Source organism: Perca flavescens, chromosome 9, assembly GCF_004354835.1.
Source record: "Perca flavescens isolate YP-PL-M2 chromosome 9, PFLA_1.0, whole genome shotgun sequence".
NCBI lineage: Eukaryota > Metazoa > Chordata > Actinopteri > Perciformes > Percidae > Perca > Perca flavescens.
In genome coordinates, this window is record NC_041339.1 from 13,364,723 (window position 1) to 13,387,162 (window position 22,440).

Consider the following 22,440-nt stretch of genomic DNA (forward strand, 5'->3'; position numbering starts at 1 on the left):
TTTCCACCTACAACAACCAGTCTCAGCATGCAAGTCTGGCTGACATCACCATTCTCACTGCTGTTTCTCTAATATTTAATTTCAACCAAAGTATCCCAGACCAGGTTGGCATCTCTCGCCCCATTTTTCTCTTCCACACAAATTTGTATCCAATCCTTTGGAACCCATGAGAAATTCACTTCAGACTAACCCACCATGCTTCTCCCGAGGGCCATGTTTTTGTCACACAGTCCACACCCCTCTTTGATCCCTCCATTACCAATCATTCATCCCCGTCTCTGCATTAAACTGATTTGCATAGGACCTATTTTGGCCTTTGAACATATATGACTCAAAATAAGACTTAAAAGAATGTCAGAACCAATGGGTGTTTACTTCCGTTTCACCACTCAGGCAGAGGAAATGGTTTATATTAATCTATACTTCCTGCAGGTCACAAACAAGATAAACAATGCAAGAGCATTTCAAACGGATGTGACCAAGCAACACCTAGATAGACACGTCCCAGAATAACTAGAATCAGACACTGCTGCACTAACAAATAAATATTTTATTTCCAATGAATTAAAATGGAAGAGACTTTTGATCAACTAGTACCAGGAATGGAAGGCTTACGGCTTATGCAGGCCAAAGAAAGGGGACGCATTAAAAAAGCACAATAAATCGATAGATTAATTAATAACAAAATAATAACCCTCAGGGTAGTTTGTGTATTTATGTCAAAAAGAGGTTATTTGTCACAAAATATATGCAAAATAATAAATACACTGCCACACAACCCACCATCCAATTAGGCGGTCGCTAAACCCCCTACCTCAAACAGGGATTTATTTGCATATATGTATGGTATATTATTTGTTTATTTGACAGGACAGTGCACAGCCTTTTAAATGTACCAGTTAGTTATAAGCTAACTTACATCTGTAGTCCCTGTTTGTCCGATCATAGATCAGCAAATAATAGTTTCTGTGAAACAGTGTTGCTCTTATGAGAGCAAAAGTGTAAGGAATAGATTCAACTGTTAGTTTATCTGTTCTAACGGTGCAAATGATAGCATGCCCGCCAAACTAGCTACCTACCTATAGTCAGCTGCAAATATGGCTTGATCCTAAAAAAATTCTAACAAAAGATTTTTCAGTGGTTTACAGTAGTATCAGATGTACTTAAAAACATACTAAAAGTTTACCAAAGTTTGACTTTAAGAAAGGCCCCATTTTCAAAATGGCGGCTGCCAGGTCCTTAAAAAGACCATTACTCCTTTGTATTCCTATTACACCATGAATACTGGTAGCTTATACATGTTTTAGCCATGTATTCTATATATATATAATTCTAATTAGCATATTTGTATGATAAATAACTGATTACAAGCACAATTATATATATTAAAGCAATTGGTTACAAGCATATTTATGCAAAAAATAAGGGCAAATACAATTACAATTTAATAATAAAATTTCCCTTAAGTAATTGCATATTTCTCATATTGTTTTGCCTAGTGTTGGTGGTTTCTGTCCATCAGCTTCCTTCTGATGAACCTCTACCACATCAAAGCCATCTCTTAAGTTTTTACAGCAAATGGGGCAAGTTTCTCGGTTTACAACAATATGACTCATGGTCAAAATTGCATTTGGAGTGTACTTTTTCCTCAAGCTAATCAAACAATATCATCCTCTCTTAATACACTCACATTGATGGCCTTTGTCATGTGTTAGACATCTTTCTAATGTTCTTTTGATACCCCCATAAAATGACACTGAGCATGTGTCTGAGAATAATTTGTTTTGTAATATACACCACCGGTCAAAGGTTTTAGAACACCCCAATCTTTTTAGTTTTTTATTGAAATTTTAGCAGTTCAAGTCCAATGAATAGCTAGAAATGGTACAAAGGTAAGTGGTGAACTGCCTGAGGTTAAAAAAAAGTAAGGTTACCCAAAACTGAAAAATAATGTACATTTCAGAATTTTACAAAAAGGCCTTTTTTCAGGGAACAAGAAATGGGTAAACAATGTAAAGCTGTTCTGCAGCAATGGAGGTTGATCAAGCTTTGAAATGCTTGATTGGTGCTACCAATTCCCATATAATTCATGAGTGTTCCAACTGGTCTAGGTTACTTACAAACCCCCTCTGTTTGTATAAAAGTATTGTTGGAACACACTATGGTACCGTACCCTCGTGAGCATTATTTGAACAGTATTGTACTGCAGAAAGTAGTGTGTTGCTATAAAAATGGCGGGAAAAAGGCAATTAACAATGGAAGAGAGACAGACCATCATAACACTTAAGAATGTTGGTATTTCCTACAGAGAAATTGCGAAGAAAGTCAAGCTGTCAGTGAGTACAGTATTCTTCACCATCAAAAGGCACTTAGAAACTGGGGGAAACTCTGACAGGAAGAGGTCTGGCAGACCCAAAGCCACAACAGAATCAGAAGACAAGTTTCTGAGAGTCAACAGCTTGCGTGATAGGCGGCTCACAGGACAACAGCTTCAAGCACAGCTTAATTGTGGTCGTAATAAGCAAGTCTCAGTTTCATCTGGAAAGAGAAGACTTGGAGCTGCAGGTTTGATAGGTCGAGTTGCAGCAAGAAAGCCATTGCTAAGACGTCAGAATAAGAAAAAGAGGCTTGCCTGGGCCAAGAAACATCATCAATGGACTATTGAAGACTGGAAGAAGGTGTTATGGACTGATGAATCAAAATTTGAAATCTTCGGTTCATCACACAGGATTTTTGTACGCTGTCGAGTAGGCGAAAGGATGGTTCCTCAGTGTGTGACATCAACTGTCAAACATGGAGGAGGAAGAGTGATGGTCTTGGGCTGTTTTGCTGGATCCAGGGTCGGTGATTTGTACAGAGTGAAAGGCACCAAGAACCAAAACGGCTACCACAGCATTTTGCTGCGCCATGCAGTACCCTCTGGTATGTGCCTAGTTGGTCAGGGGTTCATCCTACAGCAAGATAATGACCCAAAACTTAAGTCCAAGCTATGCCAGAACTACCTTAGGAAAAAAGAACAAGATGGTAAGCTTAAAAACAGTGACCAGCACAGTCCCCAGACTTAAACCCCATTGAGCTGGTTTGGGATGAACTGGACAGAAAAGTGCCACACATTTATGGGAACTTCTGCAACAGAGTTGGGAAGAACTTTCTGAAGAATATTTGATTTCCACTGTAGATAGAATGCCATGAGTCTGTTCAGCGGTTATATTGGCCAAAGGGGGCTACTTTGATGAGTCAAAAATGTAGAATACATTTTGGTTTATAAATTGATTTCATGATTTCTCTTTTAACTGAAATTGTTCATTTTTTCTATTCTTTCATTTCCGAGTACAATAAGACATTGAACTGCATGAATTTCAATAAAAACCTGGAAAAATTGGGGTGTTCTAAAACTTTTGACCGGTAGTGTATATTCTTTTCTTTTCTTTTGTTCTTGTTTTTTTTTGTTTTAAAAACAAAGAGTTCTGAAGGTTCAGTTACCATGGAGACAGGGGGCTGCACCTGTTGCCAGACTGAGGGAAAATAACTGTTCCCGGTGAGGAGGGGTGTGGTTAGGGCTGGGCAATATATCTATTATATCGATATCATGATATGAGACTAGGGCTGGGAAAAAAATCAATTTCGATTTAAAAAATCGAGTTGGTAGGTCAAATCGATTCATATTTTCCAAAAAAAAATTTTGGGATTTTTTTTAATCCAAATACATTATAAATAATTTGGATGTTTAACAATCTTTGTTGCACACTGCACAGTGACTTTTCACTTAGAGAAAGGGTTTGCCTTTGCAATTTTGTTTATGTTGATGCACTTTAAATACAATAAATATATATTTTTAAAATATATTTACAGTTCGCAGTTATTTTGTTTTAAATGGATTGGGGGAATCGAATCAAATCGTAAATCGAGTTTTTTATGGAAACAAATCGCCCAGCTCTATATGAGACTGGATATTGTCATAAATTTTGGATATCGTAATATGGCATAAGTGTTGTCTTTTCCTGGTTAGGCTGCATTACGGTAAAGTGATGTCATTTTTTGAACTTACCAGACTGTTGTAGCTGTTCTATTATTTGCCTTTTCCCCACTTAGACATTATGTCCACATTACTGATGATATTTATCTAAAATCTAAGTGTGAAGATATTTTGTTAAAGCACCAATTGTCAACCCTAGAATATTGCCTCAATATCGATATCGAGGTATTTGGTCAAGAATATCATGATATCTGATTTTCTCCATATTGCCCAGCCCAAGGTGTGGTGGTGATAAAAGTAATTTAAGTTACTTTTGGGTGGAAGAACTTTTACATTGAATGTTAAGTCTGTGTTTTAGCAAAGAAAGGGTATGTGTCCAAAAACGCGTTACATGACATGGTTCACCCCAAAAAAGGTGAACTGGTAAACTTTTAGTATGTTAAAGACACCTAATATTACAAAAAACAGCTGAGAAACCTTTTGTTAGAATTTTTTTGTTTTTTTTTTTCATATATGCAGCCGCCTACTACAATAGTAACCATTTCAAAAGGCAAGGGGTATTACAGCTACATGATATATTATACCATTATACTTTAATATCCACTAAGCTCAATTAAGTTTTATTTATAGTATCAAATCATAACAAGAGTTATTTCAATACACTTTCCAGAGAGCAGGTCTAGACAAAGACCCAACCATTGCAGTAATTCCCCCAAGAGCAAGTATTTAGTGGAACAGTGGTGAGGAAAAACTCCTGTTTAGGCAGAAACCTCGAGTGGTGAGGAAAACTTCCTTTTAGGGAGAAACCTTGGACAGACGCAGTCTATTGGTAGGTGGTGTCTGACGGTGCCGGTTGGGGGTGTGATGAACAGTGGCAATTATAGTCATAATAAAGATAATGAAACTATGACTAGAATAGTTGTAGTAGTTCATGGCGTAGCAGGGCACTGCAGGGCGTTACAGGGTGTAGCAGCCCAACTACCAGCGATTGTTGGTATATTCAGCTAGAACTATTAAAAAGTCAGCTAAAGATGCTGAAGAGTTTTCAACCAAGTCACATGTTGTCATTAGCATTATCTAATACCAATGAGAATACTCCATGCCAGCAGCCAGCATGATAATCCTTGCTGTCATTGTTATTGGGGCAAAATGAGTGGAGAACTAGGGACAAGGCCATTTACACACATTAACGTTGGAATGGTCTCTACCACTTCTGGATGTTCTTGTTACTGTTTTAGATACTTCCTCTAGGGGGCTGCTAGTAGGAAGAGCCAAACCAATGGCTTCCTGTTGTTGTCTTCAGTGAACCACAAATATCTTACAACATCTCTGTCTCTCCCTATGACAGTGATGTTTGCGGAAATGCTTTCTTGATGTCAGCCATGTCGGGGGTTTCATGGGTCCTGTTAATAGAAAAAACATTGAGAGAGTGAATGCAATCTGTATGATGAAGCACCAAGTATTTCTGTCTGTCTGAAGCCGGAAGTCTTTCTCTTGCATACCCTTGCAATATTTTTGGGTCCCAAGCATATAAAACTGTTGATCAATTCTTACTTGCTAGCATCAACCATGTGGTCTGTAAATCTTTTATGTTTGTGTTCAGTATGGTCACAAATAAACAGTTTTGTGACCAACCTGATCAACCTGATCAAAACCGGAATATAACAAAGCACTACGAGGGAAAGGGCTTACGGTTAAACTCCAAACCGTTGCATTACAACCATAACATCATGAAACTGTAACGTATTTCCCTTACTTTTTCGTGAGATCGTTTGGCGAAGCAAATTGAATCTTCTTGGTCTGTGTATCAAACGGAGGTCAGGAGGACAGGAGATGAATCGTTCACCTGAGAGCAGAGGCACAGTCTTCCCCTACTGGCGGGGGGGTGTAACGGTTGGATTTAAACATTGAACTGAGCCACTTGTTAGAAGTGAAATGAAAGTGAACTTTCTTAGTTATGAAAATCGATAGATTCTTGTTTTAAATATTTTCACCTAATACAGTTAAAACGACGAAATCCAGCACAAAAGTATAGTTTTTAGCAAAATTGATATCAGCCTAAAAATAAATATATCATCTTGCTATGTTGTTTATCTTACTTGGATTTTATAAGACCAATCATTTTTGAGTGAATCTAAATCAAGTGACTGCAAACCTTTTATATGCTACATCAAAAACTTAAATGGAGCTGGTTTAAATAAACATTTCAAAACCGCACTCAGAACAACCAAAAACAACCAAACGGGAACGTTGGGTGGAGGTACAGTGCAACCACAGGAGAACGTTTCAGTTGGTTGGTTCCCCTAACGTTTAGGGACCGTTATAACCCTGAGGGAACGTTCCCTAAACGTTAGTTTTTGGTTTGGTTCGAACTAACCTTTAGAGAACCAAAAACTAACGTTCCCCAACGTTCCCTAAACGTTCTCTGTTAGTGGGGAAGTAGGCTTCAATAAAACCGAAAAATAAATATGTATCAATACCCACTCACCTGTCTACAGGCATATACATGTAGGAAGCAATATATTTCAATCTCTGTCTGGGCGCAGTCCACTCTCGTCCACCGTTAACACAAACACAGCTCTTCTCTACTCTAAATAGAGATTTTTGATAAACAAGCTAAAACAAAAGCTGTCGGATTGTATTCTAACTGTTTATCTTAGTTTACCACAAATCTTGAAATGTGGACACATTCTTGTGAAGTTAACTGCTGGCTAAACTAACCATCCTCTCTGCAGAGCATCTATGAATGTATTATAAGATCAAAACAAACCAACGTGGCTACTTACGTGAATGACGGCATCTTTATGTTCATGTCTTCATTCTTGCAATGAGTCTAAATTAGTTTCTCATATCCAAGCAGAAGAACGTGCTTAATATGCATTAAAACATCAAAACACTCTCATGAAATACAGAAAAAAATTATTGATATATCATTTTCAGATGATGTTGATAAATGTGAAGCCATTTTTATCATAGTGAGTCCAATAGGATTAATATTGCTTACATTTAAAGTAAAAATTATCATTGTTATCATAACATTGTGCTATAAAATAGAAGTTAAGGTCTTTTGCCTTGGTATGACTGATTGTCATTTTGTAGGCAATGCTAAGGCAGAATACAGTAACTTCCGAAAAAGGGTCAAAGGTCAAATTTGAGTAAAGATTTTTTGGTCGATAGATTAATACAGGTATACACTACAAAATGTGAAAATTACAATATTATACCTATAACTCAATTGTCAGGACATTAAGATAACTTTAAAGTCATTTAAAGGTCTTTTGCCTTTGTAGGGCAGTGTAAATCTCTTATGTTTGTGTTCAGTATGGTCACAAAATAAACAGTTTGTGCCCTCTGACTAGCAGTGCATACTGTGGCTTAAGATGCCTAATTTGGCTTATTTAAATTTGAATTTACTGGTAGAATATGACTTACATGGTTTGTGACTAGACTGTAGGACCTTGTAATTGGGAAAGCTCTGAACTACCTTCTGTGGGAACATTAAATATTAAAGGGGTGATAGAATGCAAAACCAAGTTTATCTTGTCATAGTATAATAATAATATTATATAATATAGTATATAATAACGACAGTTTGGTGGGTAAATAGGACATACCTAGAACCTCAAAATCCCATTGACACCTATTTCCTCTGCAAATCTCACAATTTGAAACTGCCTCTGAAACGGGCAAATCTCAACGAACGGTGGCTCCTCCTTATTTGGCTCTAGTCTCTACCTTTGTCACTCCCCAACATTCACCTAGGCTACACCACTGATCTGAGATCAGGCAGTCTTCTGAATAGGTCGCGCAGATCTCAGAAATTTTATACATTGTTCGTCTGCTATTTCATCACTAAATACACTTACCATTTACGAATACACATTAAATTGAAACCGGACACAAGTTTTAGTTCTGTAAGACCTTGGGGTAGCTGTAAAATAAGTGGCGTGACGAAATGAAAGGTTTTATGTGTTTTTTTGTGTTAATTTGTTGTGTTGGCTACATGTTGTGAACCAAATTGCCCCTCGGGGACATTAAAGACATTTCAACTTCAACTTCAACTTCAAATTCCAACTGTAAATATACTATAGTTATGCTAGTAGCCAGCAGCCGGCCAGCTACGCGGAGCCCAGAGCCCCGGTAGTCCGGTAGTCCAGTAACCCAGAAACGGTGACTCAGAAGTGAATTTAATAACGAAATAGCAGACAAACAATGTATAACATTGCACTGTCTCGTCTCCAATGTATGTGTATGTGGTTTGCTCAACCAATCAGTGCACATCTCATCTAAATATTCATGAGGTAGCTCTTAATATTCAAACCTGTTATAGGCATTATTTTTTGTAAATGTGTTTGCTTGTAAACGTTTTCAATTCAGATTCCACTTTTTCACGCATTTCAAAATGTAACTACACGTTGCGGTAACGCATGTCTCTCAGCCGTGGCTTGCATTTCCTGGTTCACCTTCTCCATAAGCAACATGAAATCAAGGAGACGGTTAACTTTTCCTGCTACAGATGTCTCACCGTGGTCAGAAAGAACATGGGAGGCGCTTTGCTCCTCTCACTATGTCTCTAGAGTTGCTACTCGCTCTGAAGCTACCAGTAATCACCGTCACTCTCTCACTGTACACACACTCCCCACACACTCCCCACACACACACACACGCGCTGGCTCGACGCACACACCAGCGCACAAGTATAAACATCAGACCACTTACTTAGGCTACGGTGAAAGCTCCGAACTTCCTGTTGAAAGCATACTGTTTGTGTTTAATCCAGGGTCTGATTTCAAATAATATTAACAATTTTAATAATTGCGTTTTTCTTCTGAAAACATCGTCTGCCTATTTACATTGACTGATACACTGCCCTCTGGTGGACAGAACATATACAATTTAAGTTTGAAAAAAATATAGGTCTTACTGAAGGCATTTAATGATCAAAATATTATTAATAAATATTTGAATATATTTGAATATTAATATTAATAAACAAACAAACTTCGAATATGATTTTTGGGCAAAAGTCAAAGCGCTAATGTACACCACATGCACCATACCGTATGTACTTAATTAAACATTGTCTAAAGACTTTTAGACTTATACTACATAAATCTATCATTTTTCATGCTCTGGGGGTGAAAGAGACTTCCCCTCATGAATGTGGTTCAAAGCCACATCATTTGCATATGCAGACGACCCACCCTAATACAAGGAAGCATTTAAAGACTGAACCTGTCAGTGATGTGAGCCACTGCTTTTCAGGAGCTCAGCTGGACTGTGATCTCACCATGTCTATCCACTGTCAACTGCTAATACTGATACTTGCTCTGACTCTTGATGTTCAAGGTAAGTTAGGTTTGTGTGGCATTATGTACCTTCCTGTTTATAGCTGTAGTTTAGCGTGTGGTTTATACCACATTACATGAGAAACTACATTCCACTATCAGTACTGTGAGACATTTGGTGTATGACGATAGATAAACTTGTTTAATCACTTCTTCTTAATCACTTTTGTTTGGTCCATTTAGTTTTTAGTTTTGGTCACACCTGCACTTTTTGTCAGTTCATACAGGGGAAATCATTGGAGGTCGGGAGGCTGCGGCACATAGCAGACCCTACATGGTGCTTTTGCAGCGGCGCATGCCGAGTGGTAAAACAAAACGCTGCGGTGGCTTCCTTCTGAATGAGGATTTTGTGATGACTGCAGCCACCTGCATGGCCTGGTTAGTTTTACACACTTTATGATTATTTACTGGGAATTCTGGGACTCTTGATGAGATTTATTCTAACAACAACCTTCTCAAACATTAAGTCTGGGAAATATACTTCATGGATTTGTGAATTGTGAGCTACATCCGAGTCTTTTAATATTTTTATTTTATAAATACAATGCTCTGATAAAAAAAACGTACTCCCAGGTAACTTTTTTGCACTTCATTTTGTCATTTCAGTTCCTACACAGTCCTACTAGGAGTTCACAATGTCCGTAACAGTAATGGAATCCAGCGTATATCTGTGGTACAAACATTTCCAAACAAAGACTATGATAAAACTGATTTGAGCAATGACATAATGCTTCTTAAGGTAAAATAAAACACAATTGTATTTAGAAATCTTTGTACTTAATGGCAAAAATTTGTGATTTCCAATTTTTTTGTTTCTCATTACAAATGCTCTATTGAATGCATTGATCAAGATGAGCGTTCAGATACTTAACAGATTGCTGTTTATATTTTTAAAATATACTTTTATCTCTCCCTATTCCTCAAGTTGAGCTCCAAGGCAAATTTCAGTGCAAATGTGCAACCTATTGCTCTCGCAGATCAAGGTGATGGCTCTCTGCCCAAATCATGTATAGTCTCCGGCTGGGGAAGAACAGACAAGGACATAAAACACATGTCTCTTGTACTCATGGAAGCCAATGTAACAATAATTGACAGTAAGGAGTGTGAAAAGAAAAAATCATACTGCAGTAAGGGAGAGATTGGACCTGGTAAGGTACGTATTTTTGTAACATAAAATAGACAAAAAACAATGTTGGGCAACAATGATAATTAATTGACTGTTGTTGAAGCAATCACTTCATACTGTGTATGTACTTCCAGGGAGACTCCGGAGGTCCACTGGTCTGTGAAGATGGAAAGGCGTACGGTGTGGTGTCCTCAGGTTACCTAAACAAATATAGTTATGCTAAGATTCCTGACTACAGAAGCTGGATCGATTTGATTATGAACTAACATTGAAAGCTCCAATTCATCTAACGATTGACCAAATCACAACGTTTGAATGGAATGTTTGTAAAACATTGGAGAGCTGATAATTGAGATGCTAATATCACAACTTATTCCAAAGCTATGAGACTATACCAAAGACTGGACTTGCTTACTTTACACAGATTTATGTAAAATGTGCTTCACTTTGACGTTATCAAATGATACAAAATAACTTTCTGTTTGAGAAACTGAGTCAAAAGAGTGAAAATATATGAATGTGATTCGGTTCATTTAGGTGACATGTTTTTTTTTTTCATCATACAGCTGTTTTTTTTCTGCTGCAGGGGGCTTTGAACTTGACATTTTATTTGAATAAACCTTACATTAATCCAAGAAAATTTGATCCAAACACATGCAGGCTATTTTAACAATCATGACACACATTAATTAGGCTTATAATCGACTCAATACTGTTTAATAAATGTTCTTTAGACACTCTATGTCATCCTGCTCATAAATACAACAGTATCTGCATTATCTACATTACTGCTTTGTGTATCTTCTTTTTGACTTGATTAAATGATAACACAGGATCCTTTAAGTTTGTTTTGTACCATCTTTTTGAACAATAAACTGTTGTTCTCTCAGTGCCACTGTACATGTCTCTGTTTGAGCGTAAATTAAATCAACAAAATGACAACACTGCCTCCTAGTGAACAAAGTGTATCCATGCAGCTAGAAATGCTTCACTTATTGAAGTCACAGCTGTAACTGTCTTCTCATTTCTAAGTTCTAAAACTAAACAAGTCTCTGCCTGTTGTTTAACAGAACCTGTTAATGCATTTGTAGCTATATCTGACAGAGAGGTTAAGGATAGACTTTCCAATTATACAAGTACAGTACAGGCCAAAAGTTTGGACACACTTTCTCATTCAATGTGTTTCTTTATTTTCATGACTATTTACATTGTAGATTCTCACTGAAGGCATCAAAACTATGAATGAACACATATGGAATTATGTACTTAACAAAAAAGTGTGAAATAACTGAAAACATGTCTTATATTTTAGATTCTTCAAAGTAGCCACCCTTTGCTTTTTTTGATAGCGCTGCAAACCCTTGGTGTTCTCTCAATGAGCTTCATGATGTAGTCACCTGAAAGGGTTTTCACTTCACAGGTGTGCCTTGTCAGGGTTAATTAGTGGAATTGTTTCCCTTATTAATAAAAAAAGCAAAGGGTGGCTACTTTGAAGAATCTAAAATATAAGACATGTTTTCAGTTATTTCACACTTTTTTGTTAAGTACATAATTTCATATGTGTTCATTCATAGTTTTGATGCCTTCAGTGAGAATCTACAATGTAAATAGTCATGAAAATAAAAAGGAAACGCATTGAATGAGAAGATATGTCCAAACGTTTGGCCTGTACTGTACATTCTGTTCAACTTTTGAGATTCTTTAGTCATTATATCAGGCCACCTTTTTACTACTACTCAAACACCATGCTCTCTTACTGTTAAAAGGTGTGTGTCAGTTATATCCAGTTATGTTTACTTGTAAGTTTAGACCTGTTTTAACAGACACCTCTTCAGTAATTATGGGTGTTTTACATATCTACATCTAAAGTATGAGATTAATCTACACATACTGTATGATGATTCCCATCTTATCTTTACATTCCTAATTTGTATGAAGGTAAAATCATTAAACCCGTTATTTGGATACATAGCTGGTTTATCTGTGACCAGCATATCCCAAGTTTAATTTACATTGTGCCTTGAACATATTGATGCTCACAAGTGGAAGAAACCTTATGAAATTAGTAAAGCTTGCCATTAGCACCACCCTCAGGCAGTTTCCATTGTTTACATGACATAAACTTATTATTATTACATTATTATTGAACATAAACATACAGGCAACATGTACATGCACATACACAATTTGTGCTGAAATCCCATTTGGAAAATGTTATTAGTGAAAAATATCACATAAGCAACCACTATGACTCAACATTTAAGCCAATTTGCAATCATCTTTAGATGTAGTTCTTCTAATGGCCACTAGATCCTCGCTCCACTGCTTTCTTCCCTGAATAATTCAGAGGCCCAGAGCTGGACAGAGGCCAGGACAAAGGGGTGATGAATATATTTCAATCAGGAGCGACTCCGTTGCAGATATGCAAACATTTAATAAGAGAAACCAAGTACATACACATAAGTATTTGGAACATAAGTAGTTTTGGAGATTAGTCTCCATTGGAAGGGTATCTATACAATTCTTTGGTTTAGGAAAACCAAACACATCCCCCAATGGAAACCAGACACTGGTGGTGGCAAGGGAAGCCGAAGACGAAGACGAACAAGAGCCGACAACCGGGAGAAGACCGAGAACACCGTCCAAAGGCCGGGAGGAGAAAGGGGAGAAGGCGGGTCGCACTGAAGTCTGAAAACAACTGACAGAAGCAGGAGAGAAGACAGCTTTAAAACATGGTAGTCAGCTGTGATTGGTTAGAACATAAGTGCCAGACTCTAATTGGTTTACACCGTAACACCCACCGCCCAGCTGACAGTAAAAGGGGGAGAGACCGCGAATAGAAGTCTCCCTGACTGAATTTATGCTGAGCTCCATTTGTTGTCTCAGAGCTGTTGTTAAGCTGTTATTAGGGTCCTTAAAAGTTGTAGCAGTGCTGCATCATCCCCATGAAATAGTTGTTGCCAATCACCAAATTCCCCATCTCATGCTTTTTACTCAGGAGCACCTTCAGTGTAGCCAAACCAGTATGATAACCTGATTCATAGAGTGCAGACTGTCCTAACCTGGTGCTGGACGTACTGTCAATGTATCAGTGGCTTTGACGAAACCTTGGAGGCTAAAGGGAGAGCAATAAGTGCAAAATAAGTGAACAATCTGAATGTTTAATATGCCTTACTGAATTATTAGAAAGAACAATACAAACTTATTTGTTGCAGCAAAGGAGGATATTGCTTAAATTATCGTGTGGTGGTCCAATTGGTAGGAAAGGTGGTGACACTACTTCATAAACCACAAATTCACTCACCAGCAAACAAATTATATTTGATCAGTACACCACCTTTGAATATCACGCCAATGTTTTTAGCAGTCCCCCAATTTTATGTCACTGTCTATAGACCACCCAAAAAATGTCTTTTCAGAATTTTTTTCCATCATCTATACTACCTACGATAAGATAATTTTAGCCGGTGACTTTAATCTACACATCGATAATTTTTATCAAGGTTTTGTATAAATGTCCTCCTCTGATTTTACCTGCACCCAGTGATTTTATTATTGAACATTTTAACAGTAAACTGAAATTAAACCTTGATTCTGTTGCTCCACTAACAATGAAAAAGATATTCACCAAACCTACTCCCCCGTGGAGAAATAATGAAATAGAAGAGCTGAAAAGAAATTGCAGGGCTGCAGAAAGGAGATGGAGGAAAAATAAAATTACAATAAACTATCAAATATTATGTAAGCAACTGAAAATGTACAATAATGCCCTAAGGAACTCAAGAAAGACGCACTTTGCTAATATAATCAATAACAATAATCCCAAAGTCCTATTTTTCACTATTGATCATTTATTTAACCTTAATTTTAGTCTCTTACAGAGAACTCCTACAGACTCTTTGTGAAGAGTTTGCAGACCACTTCAGAGCCAAAATTCTCACTATCAGATGTAACATTGTATCTTCTCAAAATATGGTTTTAAATACATCTGAATGTGTGCTTTCACCTGAGGAAACACTGCACAGCTTTGACCTGGTTAATGCGGGGATGCTTGACAAAGTTTTCTCCACAGTGAAACCCACCACATGTGTCTTAGATCCAATCCCAACTTAATTTTTTAAAACATTTTATGGCTTTTTTTTAAAGAGGAGCTTTTAAACATGATGAATTGCTCTCTTCAGATGGGTGTCTTCCCTGCCACTTTTAAAATGGTGGTGGTGAAGCCCCTTCTGAAGAAGAGCAATTTAGATTAGGAGTGGGCAGAGTAATCAAGAAGGTGGGAAAACACAGGAAGTAAAACTAGACAAGACCAGGGGGAAAAACAGACTATCAAAATAAAAGAGGAAACATAAATATAAACAACCACAACCAAAATATACACAACGAAATATACACAACAGGGAACAGAAATATACACAATCCACAGAATCAATATACAAAACAGGAACATACAGAAGTATGCAATCAGGCAACAGAAATATAAACAACCCCAACAGAAATATCCATAACCACAACATTAGGTCTAACTTTGACTCACAAGTGAAAAACCTGGGCGTCGTTTTTGACTCTGAGCTTGGGTTTACCCCATATATTAAATACACAACTAAAACAGGTTTCTATCACCTCAAAAATATAGCCAGAGTATGCCCAATTCTCTCTCGGGCCAACACGGAGACGCTGATATTGCTTTTGTCACCAGTCACATTGACTACTGTAATGCCCTGCTTTCTGGTCTCCCCAAAACGAGTATCTTTCCTCTCCAACTGTTACAGAACTCAGCCGCTCATGTGCTGACGACGACAAGAAGGCAGATGCACATTACGCCGGTTTTAAGATCACTGCATTGGCTCCCCGTGTGTTTCAGGATCAATTTTAAGGTTATTTTACTGTTTTTTTAAATCTCTTAATGGTCTTGGGCCTTCTTATCTTTTGGAACTGCTTTTACTGTACTGGCCTTTTGATTATTCCCAAGGTTTGGACACACACTCACGGAGAGGCGTTGTTCCAGTACCACGGCCCCCATCTGTGGAATAGCCTGCTGGAGGGCCTCAGGGCTGCAAAGATTTTTAAGAGCAGGCTCAAGACCCATCTTTTTAACTTAGCTTTTCCGTGCTCAGTCACATGTTAGTTTTATTATGTGTATGAGATGGTGTGTGTGGATATTGGCGGTGGGTGTGTGTCTGGAGATTTATTTATGTGATGGTGGGTGGGGAGGGTCAATTGCTTTTAACTGTAAAGCACTTTGTGCTACATTTTACATGTATGAAAAGTGCTCTATAAATAAAGTTTGATTGATTCATTGATAGTTAAGCTATGGATAAGATTGGTATGGACACTGATAAGCAAGTATAAAAAGTCACTTAAGCTTAACACAAAATGTTTCATAACACAGCTCTATCAGTTGTTCTACATATTGAGTAATAGAGCATATGTTGAAGGACAATATAAGCATGCTTCTGACTGTATCAAGTGTAATTTAAGATCTTGTACTACTAAATTAAAATGAACACTGCAAAATCATAATCCTTTTTTATTTTGTAACGGATAGATGGGCGTATTTAACGGGTTGTTAAAACATTTTTCATACAAATAAATAAGGTGCTTTTAGAGTTTTCAGAAACAGCAAGGCATGATGAGGAGTTTTTATATTAATATCTGCACATTAACAGTGGAAACACTACATAACAACCTAATTCATTTACATCACTGTGAAACTCACCATAGCTGCTCCGATGGCTCTGTAGTAGATCTCCACATCATCAAATAAAAAAAAAATCAATCAAAAAAAAAAATCAAAATTTTCTTGGGCAGCGCCTAACACCGGACGGAGCCACGGTACCGCTGAAAAAGAAACGTGTAGGTTAAAAAGTTGTTTTAGTTGTGGAACAGAAAACTCAGATTGGACAGATAGTCTACTAGCTGTCTGGATTTACCCTGCAGAGATCTGAGGAGCAGCTAACCATACTCCTCATAAATCCACCGGAGTTTGCAATTTCAAGAAAAGAGACATTTGATAGACAGAAACAAATACATAAATTGTTGATTGCATTAGGAGTCTATTCCTCATCATCATCATCATCATCATCACCCTTATCTTCCCCTAACTGCTCCATGTCACTTGAATTGCCATCCATAATCATGCTAAGGGCATCTCACAATGTACTTTTTTACTATATGAAAATACACAAAAACAAAGTAGGAAATCCATAGATCCTCTGAATGCCCTACGTCTTTAGTTTTTGGTTGTAAAGTTCCCTGAGGCTGTGATTATCCCAGGGGTCATAGCAGGTCATTTTATACAGTGAGGTCAAGTTTAAATAAATGGTCTTACTACAATAAAATGGCCACTATGCATCACACTATCAGCAAAGATAAATACAATCGGGCTCATTAAATCCACAAGTCTCAGCTTTCCAGTCATGACCAATTCATGCAACTCCAACATTCCAAGTTTAGGGAGCCCAGTATTCAGAAATATCCCAAAACACATTTTTGGAATGGGCAAACAAATCTGTACTGCATGCAAAAAAATGCATGTTTTTTGCTCTAAGCTGCATGGGATTAGCATTAAAGTGGACACACTAAATTTCAGTTTTTAATTATGGGACTAAGTCCGGGTAATGTTAATGGGCTGCCAGAACTTTTCTGTTATTTTATGGATTTTTTTCTTAGAGTGTACATTTTCAACATGGTTTTACTAAGCCTATTACATGATAAAGTAGACCTAGTTATAGGTTGCTTCAATGCAATACATATTCATATTGAAGTGTTAATAACAATATAAATGTTATTCTCATCGTAACTTCTTTTAAATGACCAAAGATTTCCATGCAAAACATTTACAGGTGAGGGCAGCCATTAATGGTTTTGTATATAAAGAATGTCTACTGCCTGCAGTGCATGGTTAGTCCACTAGAGGGCAGATAACATGTAGCTACCAGATGGTATCAGATTGCAACAGGTTTTTCTAGAAAGTGGATGACATCAAAGAAAGTTGTATATCAAATATGACACAAATGGGGTTACAGCATGTGGTGTTTTTTGTTACTTTGTAACTACAATATTGAAAAAGTACAAAACTGCTTCTCATCGACACTATTCAAAAACAAATCTGTATTTTTCCCAAATTGGTTTAACATGATTTAATACAGAAGGATTTCTATTGAGTTATTCTCTTGTCAATTTATAACATTCTTGTCGCCCAAAGATAATTTGCTGTTTCCCAAAAGGGTGATGATATTGCTTATATGACACCATATCAGGGAAAAACATCTTTTCTCCAGCCCATCAACCCATAATAACAGGATCAGGACACTCTTTCAGAAAGACTATGTCACCCTCCCAGATATGTCCATTATGAGGAAGGTTTGTCTCAAATGTACAATGGAAAAAGTTTGGGCCTTAACTTCAAGATACTTGATTACAAGTAAAAAAAGTTTTTACAAACTTCTATCAATGCTATCAGCAAAACATTATTTGCAAAGCATATAAGCTTGTTGTTTTTTAACAACAGCCCACTGCCAAGCCAGGTCAGTTTAGCTTCATGATGATTTACTGAGAATTCTGGGACTCCTGATTTCTGTTCTCCTGATTTCTCATTCCAACAACAACCTAAACTCAAACATTCAGACTTCAATTTAAATACATCAATGTGTGATATATTTTGGCAAATATGTTTCATGATGGCTTCAATAATTTTGACATACATTCAAATCTCTTAATACCACATTGGTCCGAATATAAGACGACCCTGATTATAAGACCAGCAGTTTGTAACATTAAAATAAAATGGATTATGGATCATTTTATTTCTATAATTTATAGCTGACTTCACTATTGGCTGTAACAGGCTGAAACAGGTGACGTCCCTTATGTTCTGCGACTTGAACAGCTGAAAGTCTAGACCCCAATGTTAAGATGTCCCCACTTTTTCTGACTGTTTTCTAGGGGAAAAAAACCCTGTCTTATATTCGGACCAATACGGTATTTCTATTTTGTGAATAAAATGCACTCACAGAAAAACTAATAATGTTATTCTTAAATAAATGTTTTGCATTTCATTTTGTCATTTCAGTACAGTCTTACTAGGAGTTCACAATGTCAGTAACAGTAATGGAGTACAGCTTTAGCTGTTGAGCAAGCATTTCCACATGAAACCGATTTAGACAATGACATAATGCTTAAGGTAAAAAGAAGAATAGTATATATACATCTTTGTACTTAACAGCTGTCATTTGGGATTTCATATTTTTGGTTCTCATGTTATTAGCAACTAACCTGACTCTGTCAGATGGATTGCTTCGCATTTGCTCGGCATATCCATCTGGGAACTTTCTGTTGGAGAACTTTTGGGAAGGGGCGAAAATACTGGTTACCTGATTGGATAAACAATCTGTCTATCACCACCTCGCCTCAAAACCAACGCTGATTTGTCGGTCGTTTGGCGAACGGCTCCAAATTTTCTCTATCTCAAGATGCCAGACTGATCTGCAAGTGGAAAACTGGAGCTCGCGAGATCAGGATGGTCTCACAAGGCTAATTAGCAACTGCTCTATTGCAGTGGTTTTCAACCTTTTTTGAGCCACGGCACCACCAACCAAAAATGACACATTGTAGCCTAATAATCAGAATCTGCATTTTTCCTTTTTTAAAATGTATCCATCGCTTTTGCAGGCTTACATCGTTGATCTCGGCCCTACTGCTTACATCCTGTCACTGCGGGATGCGTGCGAAAGGTGGCAGCAAGGCTCCAGACTAACTTTCATTAGGAGAATAGTGGCCACCAAATGAAAATTTTAGGGGCACAACCAAAAGGTGCTGTAGAAATAAAGTTGCCTTGCCTTACAAACTCAGCCTATCAGTCAGTCCCCAGGGCACAGAAACCACTGCTGTGCCTGCTCGGATCCGAGGAAGTGAAACGTCAACAGCACCGCGACCGCTTTCGGCTCGCCATTAATATCATATCATAGCAAACGCTGCCTGCTTGAAGTTGTGAAAAACTGTAACCACACTTGAAACCACTTTATCGGCATTTCCGTGACTCACTGTGACTTCCACAAAGCTGCAGAGCCGACGTAGTTTGCATTGTCTGCAGCTCTGCGTGTGTGCGAGTGTGAACGTGTGCGCTCTCACGTACCGAAATGTCAACGTTTAACGTGTAAAAAAAGGGGGCAAATTTACTGGTTGCACAGTGGTTGAAAATCACTGCAGTGATCAAAAGGGGCATTAAAATACTTTACAGATTGATGTCTATATTTCTTTTTAAATACTTTTATCTCTTCCTGTTCCTCAAGTTGAGCTCCAAGGCAAAATTCAGCGCATGTGAGACCCATTGCTCTAACAATAACAGTAAGCAGTGTCCTAATACTAACTTGTATTGCTCTGAGAAAGATACTAGACCTGGTAAGTTAGGTAAGGTTAGGGTGACCAGACGTCCCGGACCGGGACGCAAAATTACGAATCCCACTATGGCCACACCAAGACCCGCCCTACGAAGCAGCTCGATTGGTTGGGGTTAGGCATTTCACCTCGAGTGGTTAAGATTAGGGTTAGGGGATTGGTCAGGGGATAGGACCTGTACATGTAAGCATGGACGCCTGGCCAATAGTAGTGTGTGAACGCTATTGAAGGGCGGGTCTTGGCGTGGCCATAGTGGGATTCGTAAAATCGCGACCGGGACAGTCCCGATTTTGAGTTGTTTGTCCCGAGTCCCGACAAAAGCCTGTCGGGACGCTAAAATGTCCCGGTTTACACGAGGAGCGGCGTCAGCCGATTTTGCCGTGTCTTCAGCCCCGAATGTTTTGAGTGTAGCCCCGAATGTAACTTTGTCCAGTTTATTTTTCCGAGGCGAATAGAACGGGCAGCTACGTGCGGGGTCCGACCATGCTGTATTTGTTGCTATCACCTAGCAACCGTCTCTCCGTGAGGAAAGCTGTGAAAGCCGGGTGAAGTTTTTGGAGGAATCATAGCCAAATCAGTCTAATACATTGATGCTATCAACACAAAGTTTAGGAGCGCAATATTAATGATTTAGTTCGAAGTTCCCGTGACGTGACGTTTCCAGTCTACGGTTCAGACTCAACCACACGGAGCTCTGAAGCAGACCTGTGGGTCTCTTAGTGTCCACTCTCTGTAAAATGCAGGGCAGCTTCAGGTTTATGGATGCGCTCAGCTGTGGACATGCTGCGGCAGATGTGTTGCGTTTGTGCTCCGTGTATTTCTGTAGTTTCGGGTTTCCACCTCCGACGTAGCGTGGCGTATAGCCACTTCCCTAGTTAAACTAGCTATTTGTGTCATTCAGAGACCAGAGACCCAAACGGGGCTCTGTGTCTGTCTGAGACCTACCGTATCAGCAGAGCAATCACGTAATGCACAGCAGACTATGGTGCAGGTATAGATTATTTTCTGAAATATAGCTTGTGACTTTATTCTTGTACTTTATTCCTATTATCACTTTATTTTTCTCAAAATATCATGACTCCTCCAAATCACAGAGAACACAGATATACTGTATTTTGAATGTGCACAATGTTTTGGACAAGAGCAGAAATCTTGCTCAAACATCTGAAATATTATAGTCCAGGGGTTTATTAATAAATTAAAATGAATGAATGTATCATTGAGGTGAATAATTGTCATATGCACATTAAGGAGGTTACTTCCCCAACAAAAGAAGCAAAACAGGAGGTAAGAGTAAATGATTACTATAGGCTACATTTGTGCCGACTCAGATATAATTAGAAAAGTCCATCCAAAGGAGAATAAATAGTTGAAAGCAATACAGAATGCCTGACAGCCTTACTGCAATATATTCCATTATGTTTTTTATATTTGGATTGTAATCTGTTTATCTTTAAATAAAGATATTTGCAGCATACATTGATTCAGAAAAATGTAGAAATAGGTGCATAAAAATTCACCAGAATGCAGGAAATTAAGTGTTTAATGCTCAAAATTTTCAATAAATCATTTTAATTACTTTGCTGTTATTGGAATAAATAACACTTCAAAAAATATTTTTTGGAAAAAAACATAAATCTCACATTAAACTGAAAAAGGCTGTTACTGCAATTTTGTTAATTTCACAGGAAAAAACACTTATTATTAGACGAGGAGCCTAGGATCAAAATAATGAAGTTACTGTCTGTGTCTGTGTCTGACCTGGGCTGGCACATGTTAACGTTAAAAAGCGTGTGCGTGCACAAACACACTACGGTCACGCGCAAAGTGTCCCAGTTTTAGTTCCGGGAAATCTGGTCACCCTAGGTAAGGTACATATTTTTGTAACATAACATGGATAAACAAATTGGTGAACAATGAAAATAAATTGACTAATGTTGAAGCATTGCATACTGTATCCAGGGAGTATTCCAGGGAGATTCTGGTATTCTACTGATCTGTGAAGATAGACAGGCGTAAGGGTTGGTGTCCCAGATCTTCCAACCAGTCAGGTGGGCCGGAAATTAAATTTTATACAAAAATTCCTGACTACAGAAGCTGGATTGATTCAACCACTGAAAATGCATTAAAAAGCAAGTTGAGTCAAACAACTGAAAATATATGATGTGTGATTTGGTTCATTTAAGAATCAATGAAAACATTATTTAATGGTACAACTGTTTTTGTCCTGCTGCCAGGGACTGCACACTTATTTTTGTCAATGAACTTTTGATTATTCTAAGCAAATTACAAATTCAAACCAAGCTGATACAGTTTTTTTCCAAGCTAGACTTACGCTTAAAATCTCTCTCTCTCTCTCTCTCTCTCTCTCTCTCTCTCTCTCTCTCTCTCTCTCTCTCTCTATATATATATATATATATATATATATATATATATATATATATATATATATATATAATTATAATTATAAAATTATAGGTCATCCAGGATTTTATATCTTTAATGCACGCTTGAAGTTTAGCTAGCTGGTTTGATTGACAAGTATAATTGGGTGTCATCCGCATAACAGTGAAAGTGAATTGAGTGTTTCC

At 37.8% G+C, this 22,440-nt stretch overlaps 1 protein-coding gene across 1 annotated transcript; it reads left to right on the top strand.

Moving 5' to 3' along the window:
• The first annotated feature begins 9,232 nt into the window (after window positions 1-9,232).
• Window positions 9,233-11,339, top strand: LOC114561850 (granzyme B-like). Its single transcript, XM_028587978.1, has 5 exons — window positions 9,233-9,325; window positions 9,543-9,702; window positions 9,931-10,063; window positions 10,250-10,477; window positions 10,585-11,339. The coding sequence occupies exons 1-5, from the start codon at window positions 9,268-9,270 to the stop codon at window positions 10,714-10,716; spliced, it is 711 nt and encodes a 236-aa protein (XP_028443779.1). The 5' UTR covers window positions 9,233-9,267; the 3' UTR covers window positions 10,717-11,339.
• The last annotated feature ends 11,101 nt before the right edge of the window (window positions 11,340-22,440 follow it).

What these genes read in the sequence shown, in the direction of transcription:
- LOC114561850 (XM_028587978.1), top strand. Translation starts at nt 9,268, where the DNA reads ATGTCTATCCACTGTCAACTGCTAATACTGATACTTGCTCTGACTCTT. An exon ending in TCTGACTCTTGATGTTCAAG is followed by an intron (nt 9,326 to 9,542) that starts GTAAGTTAGGTT and finishes ACTTTTTGTCAG; the next exon opens with TTCATACAGGGGAAATCATT. An exon ending in ATGACATAATGCTTCTTAAG is followed by an intron (nt 10,064 to 10,249) that starts GTAAAATAAAAC and finishes CTATTCCTCAAG; the next exon opens with TTGAGCTCCAAGGCAAATTT.